The sequence below is a fragment of the Phaseolus vulgaris genome, chromosome 3 (assembly GCF_000499845.2).
Source record: "Phaseolus vulgaris cultivar G19833 chromosome 3, P. vulgaris v2.0, whole genome shotgun sequence".
Lineage (NCBI taxonomy): Eukaryota > Viridiplantae > Streptophyta > Magnoliopsida > Fabales > Fabaceae > Phaseolus > Phaseolus vulgaris.
The window spans coordinates 42,089,386-42,097,010 of NC_023757.2; the positions used below are offsets into that span (position 1 = coordinate 42,089,386).

General features: G+C 30.3%; 1 protein-coding gene across 4 annotated transcripts; it reads left to right on the forward strand.

The window, feature by feature from the left end:
- The first annotated feature begins 3,092 nt into the window (after positions 1-3,092).
- LOC137807831 (E2F transcription factor-like E2FE) lies at positions 3,093-6,553 on the forward strand. 4 transcript variants are annotated; one of them, XM_068608650.1, is made up of 11 exons: positions 3,093-3,334; positions 3,426-3,493; positions 3,575-3,627; positions 3,719-3,796; positions 3,876-3,938; positions 4,067-4,172; positions 4,506-4,573; positions 4,677-4,749; positions 5,046-5,107; positions 5,273-5,678; positions 6,218-6,553. In XM_068608650.1, the coding sequence occupies exons 1-11, from the start codon at positions 3,255-3,257 to the stop codon at positions 6,304-6,306; spliced, it is 1,146 nt and encodes a 381-aa protein (XP_068464751.1). In that variant the 5' UTR covers positions 3,093-3,254; the 3' UTR covers positions 6,307-6,553. The 4 variants fall into 4 exon arrangements, 2 of the variants coding, with proteins under 2 accessions (XP_068464751.1, XP_068464750.1); XR_011080604.1 differs by having other exon boundaries at positions 3,177-3,334; positions 4,677-4,755; positions 5,247-5,678; XR_011080605.1 differs by having other exon boundaries at positions 3,177-3,334; positions 5,247-5,678.
- Positions 6,554-7,625: the final 1,072 nt, after the last annotated feature.

Below are 7,625 nucleotides of genomic sequence, written 5' to 3' on the forward strand. Positions count from 1 at the left end.
GTTTTATGGGGTTGAGTTAGGCTCAAAGTCCACTTCGTAATAGGAAGAAATCCAATACACTCAGGATTTAGTCTCTTTCTTGATAGTGAATGATTAATTACTATTTTAGATAAACGTAGGAGATACCTTCTTTTTGGGCTAACTATTATTATAGTTGTACATATTTCTTATATAATTTAATATAAGTGACATATGGAGTTATGCTTGCAAAATTGGATTCCAACTACTCAAATTTTTGATAAAACTAAAAATTAATGGTTTAATATATCTTAAGTCATAATAAACAAATTATACACACTTCTATATATATATATACTTGATAAATAAAAATTTGAGTTGAGTTTGCTTAATTTTTCACTTCTATGATGATTTAGAGTTATTTATTTCACATATATACCTGATAAATGATGTGAAGACGTATTTTATGTTTTATTGGCAATTAAAGAATAGTATTTAAAATTAATGATGGATGATAGTTGTGTTTATACGGAAATTGAACCTTTAAAAGTTACAAATAAAATGATGACTTGTTTTTAACGTGAAAGATAGAGAAGAGATAGATAAGAGTGAGTATAACATAATTAAAAATATATATTTAATAGATGTTTTTATTTTATTTTATCTTAATTTCAATTTTTATTTTTACGAGGATGTAAGAAGTAAAGAGACATAGTTTAAAGATTAATGATGAATGTTAAAAATGTTTTAATTTTTATAAACGTTATATATATATATATAAGCCAATTCTTAATTTCTTTAAAAATATATTTTCTATCTAAAACTTAGATTATATACAAAAATAATTATTCAACAAGGTTACCAAGATTAATAATAATTTTCTCAACTTCCATCACCCGTGTATTACAAATAGGTACATCATGTATTTGTACCTCAAATGCAAAATTTTGTTACTATATGACACCAATTATTTATTTGTGAGAGACACCATTAGTTTATTTGGTCTAGTTAGTCACAAGTTTATAATGTACATGTACAATAATAAGTTTAGACAAAATAATAGGTGATTTTACTGTATTATTGAGGTTATCATGATAATGTCTGCATTTAAAAATAACATTTAAAATAAAATGTTCTATAACTTTGCATGAATAACAAAATAGATACAACTTCTCAAATTCAATATCTACAATAAAAACGAAATCAAGTTTTTTCACCAAAGTTTGACTAGACAAAACAAATAACATATCAATCAACAGTTTAGCAACAAACTATGTAGATTTATTCACGGTGCGTTCATTAAGAGACAAAAGAATACATATCCCTCTCGCTACAAAGAAAATTGTTCTTGGTTGCTAATATTCCACAGGAAGATCATGGATCATGACCTAACACTGAGCTTTAGTGAACTTCATGGAAGACGACACAGAGTATTTAGTCAAAACAAAGACACTCAAGATATCCAGATTAAGATTACAGGACTCCACTGCTAAGACTCTTCTCATGTTTTCAAGGAAAGAAAAAACAAATTCATAAAACCCTTTCTCATCAAAATGACTTTTTAATATCCCAAATATTTCCAAGCAAAATCCAACTTTTTGCACATGCCCATATGAATAAGAGGTTTGCCACCTTTTGATAGTATTATTATTCCATGAAGGTGACTTTTAGCGTCTTTAAAACCTATAAGATACACACCTTCATCAATTTGAACACATATCAAATTTCCCTTGATGCAAGGAGAGGTCATGTTTGAGAGAGGTAAATCACAAGCATTATTTAAGGTTTGTGCAAAAGTATTTTTTTGTGTTCGTGCCATACAAGATTAGTTGACTTGTGAAGAACGTTGGATCTCAAGACACCCTAAGGAATTTGAAAACTAGAAGAATCCGTCTCCATCCCACCAACGGGACAAACACTTCAAACGTGTGAAAAATCGAGCCACTAAGAACAATACTAACCATCAACCAACAAGAACAGTGACAAACAAGATGTTGATCAAAGGACTCACGCTACAAACTAGATTACAACGAGAAATACAAAAGAAAAACCAATAGAATACAACCGCACATCTAGTGAACTACACTACTAAAGAAAGATATAATCCTAGTTGTCAGCCAACAATCGCCCACCTTCAAATAACAATATAGATGACAAAACCCTAATGTCATCCATCAAAGACTCACCAAACCATAGTCACCGTATATTTTATAATTTGTAATTCATTTATTAACATGTTTTTTTCATGATCATTTTAATTCGATATTTATTAAAATAAACAAAATTTTAAAAATATCCAAAAGTAATTCAAATAAATTCGGACATAGTTATAATTAAACTAAAAGATGAAATAAAATACATGGAGTGTTTACTTATATAGTTATTTTAAAATTCACAAATATTTTTTTTATCAAACATAAATAAATTCGTTGAATATTATATGGTATAAGAGAATAATTTAGGTTGGTTGAATTGTGTGAGTTTTTTTTTTATTCCATAACATGTAATTCGTATAGATGAAATATAAAAATCTTACAAATGATTATAGTTGATAAAAATGGATTAAACATAATTACACTAAAAAATGAATTAATTTTAAAAGAACTTCTCTTATAATTTAATTTTAAAAATATGATTTTTTAAACTAATTTGAAAAGTATAATTTGTATAACTAATAAATATAAGAAGTGATTAATAATCATTCATACATTTCACTACAGCGAGTTATTTAGAAAAGTCTAATTTAATTCATTTGATTAAAATCACAATACACTTCAATCTATTTTATCTAACTAATCCTACAATTCAGTTTATTTCAAACTATTTTGATTCAATGGGATAATAACTGACTTAAGCTCACTTCATATTTTCTCCAGGTATAAATGATTATGTAAAGTTTAAATAATATAAGGATTAAAAATATATAATATTCTTATTTTTATTGAATAAAAATTTAGATTAGCATGATTTATAAAAATGAATAATCTTATCTTATTTTGTACAACAGTTTGTAATTAGATAAGATTATAAAATCATTTAACATTATAAATAGATTACATTTTATGTATTGTGTAGAACAAAATGTGTATAATAAATGAAAATTATAAAGTAGTTTGATTGCAGTTGTTGAGAAAGAAGTTCCCGCTTAATTGTTTGTTTTTGTTTAAAAAACAAAACAACATCCCTCCCACTCCCTCTTCAGATCCAATTTTCAAAATTTTGCCCCGCTTTTCTCCCCTCTTTCCCTCTTATATAAGGCCTCAATCTCTCTCTTCTTTGCTTTCTCCCACACTTCCATGGCTTCTTCAGATCCCATCTCTTCCAAACACTACACTTACAACAGAAAACAGAAGTCACTGGGACTTTTGTGCACCAAGTACTTCTTCTCTTCTTCCTCTCCTATTCCTTCATCTCAATTCAACTCAATCGCTAATTCGTTTTTTCCCTCTTTTTTTTTTTCATGTCAGTTTCTTGAGTCTCTATAACCGAGACGCAGTGCACTTAATTGGCCTTGATGACGCTGCCACTCGATTAGGTATTTAATTATCTATTCTCTCTTCATTTCTCTTTTTTTTTTTTTTGTTTTGTTTTGAATCTAATTCTTGTTTCTATCCAGGAGTCGAGAGAAGACGGATCTACGACATTGTTAACGTTCTCGAGAGTATTGGGGTGTGTGCATTTTTCTCTATTTTCTTATGTTGTACTTTTTTTTTGTTCATGTTTCACCTCAGTTTATCCTTTCGATCCGTGCGTGTTTTAGGTTCTCTCAAGGAAAGCGAAAAATCAGTATACCTGGAAAGGTTTTGCTGCAATTCCTCTCACTCTTCGGGAGCTCAAAGTAATTATAGTTTTTGTCAGCTTATGATTTTCAAGCTTCATATGTAGGTTTTAATTTTTAGCTCGTTATGGTTTCTTAGGAAGATGGTCAGAGGGAGAACTCCAATTCCTTGCGCGGGTCCACTAACGACGACATGGATAAAGTGAGTTTTGCCTAAATACTGAAACTTGCTGCTCTTTTTTTTTCTCCTAGTTAAATTTATACATTTTTAGAATAAGGACTGGATTAATTAGTGTCAGCAAATAATTTGTTGTTGACTGTGTGTCGTAGGTGTCCGATGATGAAGATGATGAAGAAACACAATCCAACGCCGCTACTGGAAGTCAAAATGACAAATTGAACCCTAAATCTACTCAACCCAGATCACTAAAAAATGGTAATTATATCCTAAACAAAAAAGAATTAAGCTTTGCCTTTTTACGTGGGAAATGCCTTGTTGTACATCTTCACACTATTGCTTAAAAAATCCTCAAACTTTGATTAAGGTTATACGTGTTTGCTCCATGTTATTTTGTTGGGATTATTTTTAGTTAATTTTATACATTTTCTGAAATGTAATATTAACTTTAACATTTAGGCATATTGTCGATTTGTTTAAAGTTTGAATAGGTTGTTACCTTTGTAGTTGTGAATTTTCATAAGCACGGGAATGCTAAACTTTTAGAAATTTCTCTTGCTCAAGGCTTGATGCTTCTACACTGCTTTGCAGAAAATCGAAGGGAAAAGTCTTTGGCTCTGCTGACCCAGAATTTTGTCAAGCTCTTTGTGTGCTCTAATGTGAGGGTTACACAAGTTTCTTGGACGTTCCTATTCAATGTATATTTTTCTTATCTGTGTAGCAAGGTAGTTCAAGATTAACAATGTTGACTCTACTTTACAGGTTGAATTGATCTCCCTTGACGAGGCTGCAAAATTGTTGCTTGGAGATGCTCACAATACTTCAATAATGAGAAGTAAGAGTATGTTTTTATTCATTGAAAAGTATAGTACTGGACAATATGAATATAACTGTTTCATCGATGTTTTAAAAATATAATGAGGCAACACATGGTAAGTAAGTATTGCATAAAAACTCACTTTTCTGTAATTGGATAAACCATGGATACTTTTTGGTTCTCTTCCTTAAACTATAATTTAATGTGTATTAAGTGCATTGTGAGTCAATGATCAATGCAAGTGGTTCTTTAAACCTTGGCTAAAGTAAAAACTTCCTATATTTTTTCACTTACACTCTGATCTGACTTTGCAGCAAAAGTTAGACGCCTATATGACATCGCAAATGTGCTATCCTCCATGAACCTTATCGAGAAGGTGATGCTCGCCATTCTATCATTTTTTACTAATTTGTTTTTAAATGTCTTAAAATAGGTTAGAGAGTGAGGTTCACATGTCCTCCTCTGTGTTGAGTAGTTTACCGTAATTGTATAACTAAGCATATTCTTGTCCTCAGCTTATGATGATTTTACAAATTGACAGACCCATACGTCAGATACAAGAAAACCAGCATTCAGGTGGCTGGGTCCTGAAGGGAAGACATGGAATGAGTCACTTCACAAATCAAATCAGAACGACTCTAGGAAAAGGGCGTTTGGAAGTGATATTACAAACATCAGTTTTGAGAGGAGTAAGGTGGAATTATTCACAAACGGAGACTTAAATTCGAATCCTAAGAAACTAAAAATTGAAAACGATATAGAGCCGGGTCAGGCAGATGAAAACAATTTAAAACAAGACACAAAACAAACTTCGAAGAGCTATCAGTTTGGTCCTTTCGCTCCAGCGTGCGTGCCCAGAGTTGGAGCCTCTGGGAAACATAATGGGAAGCAGGTGCATGACTGGGACGGTCTAGTGAATGCACACAGCCCACAGTATCAAAACGAAGGTAATCAATATTTCACATTTACCCAACATAAAATGTGGTTAACTACTTAGCAAGCTCAATTTAGATATATCTATTTATTGGTCTATTAATTTGATCATTTTTAGTTTTTCAGTTAGAAATATGTTTATCTTAGTCATTTTTTTAATATTGAATGAATGCATTGGAAGATTTTGTTTATGTAATTATCCTCATTCAAACCATCCACTCGCCTCCTTCCCGTGGTATTCAAAGCTTTATTAGTGTGATGCGCATGCTCTGAGAGGGAGACAGTTGCGTGCATTTTTTGCAGCCGTTTTTTAATGATAGAAAATGGTATTTCCTACGTGAAATGCTGTTTTTTTTCATAGGTGAGGACCATTTCCTACGTAAAAGGCCAAATTTCCTCCAACCTATGTCTTATATAAACATTGGTTGTAAATTTACGAACCTGTAACAACCGTTATGGAGATGCTCTAGGTCTCATTTAACTCACTTCTATTTTTTAGTAGCTTGATTATTGACGTGTTCATTGAAAACCAACTGTTTTATTTTTGATTCAGCTTTGAAAGATCTCTTTTCACATTACATGGAGGCATGGAAATCGTGGTACTCTGAGATTGCTGCTAAGAGACCATTACAAATTTTGTAACTTTCCTCACAAGAACAAATGAATTATATGCATTTACTTGATGCGCCCGCAGAGCTTCCGTTTACGGCTTTTTCAACCGAGGTGCATGACCAACATCAGCTTAGGCATTTCTTGCAAATTATTTATCACATTTGTTTCTTGTATAGTTTCAACCTTCTATCTATTGGAGTGGGAGTTCTTGTGCGCCCTTCTATTTCTTGTACCGAGTCTGCTAATTTAAGCAAAATAAAATTCATGAGTTTTTTTAGAGTTTGCATCTTTAAAATATGATTATTATGGAGTGCAAGACTAATGCAAGATTGCCAATTGCAGTTACTTTGGCCCTTAATGTGATAAAATAATAGATTAATTTAATATTTGTATATAATCTGGTAGCTAATCTGACCTTAATGTTTAATGGTACTGCTAATTTAGGATATAAGACCATCCTATACTGTCAACATTTGAAAGAGGGGTGTTTCTCCTTGCCTCACGAGAAATGCCTTCGTTATTGTGTCTCATAATTATTGAAAAAGACTATTTTATCTTTTTTAAAAACAACTTTTAAATAATTTTTTTCAAAATATTTTTTGAACATATTTTATAAATTCTGGATTTATTATTTTGAAAAATAAAAATGTGTTTTAGAAAAAATATTTCATAATATTTTTTGCTTTCTGAATTTTTTATTTTAGAAATATACTAACCCTTATTCTGAAAACAAGAATACGGGAACCTTATACTAACCTTTTCATACGGAATCTTTCTTTTGAAATTATCCAAAATTATGAAGGATAGTTCTAGCATTTCAAAAAATTAGGAATGCAGCAGAAAAAATATAGGGATGCAGAAAAATATCCTTGAAAGGGATAGATTGAGCATCTGGGTGGCACAAATCCACGACCCACTTGAAAGTATAAAGCCTTGTTTTTTTTTTTTTTTACTTTTTGATGTGTCATCTATTTAGGTTATATTTTCCTCAAAATTCCACATTTCTTTTTAATCGATCACATCATTTCCTAACTATCCTTTCCTGCCAAAATTTCTTTCATTACAAATTTTATTTATTATAATTGTTTATACTAAAATCAGATATCATTATATATCACAGATATTATGTATAACAAGTTATTATATATCTCAAATATTTAATTATATCTAATTCTAATAATTTAATATTTTGAATTTTTTGATATAATCTGTTCATATTCTTGCATTGTGTACATTTTGTATTTTTTTTGGTAAACCTTTTTCTTTCATTATTTATTAATTATTATTATAAATAGGTGTCATGCTAGTGGGTGAATTATATCTAAATTGTTTTACTAATATTATCTAGA

Bases quoted from the DNA above. Each gene is read 5' to 3' on its own strand.
- LOC137807831 (XM_068608649.1), top strand. From the start codon at position 3,255: ATGGCTTCTTCAGATCCCATCTCTTCCAAACACTACACTTACAACAGA. The intron at 3,494-3,574 runs GTATTTAATTAT...GTTTCTATCCAG, and splicing joins TGACGCTGCCACTCGATTAG to GAGTCGAGAGAAGACGGATC. The intron at 4,574-4,676 runs GTGAGGGTTACA...TCTACTTTACAG, and splicing joins AGCTCTTTGTGTGCTCTAAT to GTTGAATTGATCTCCCTTGA.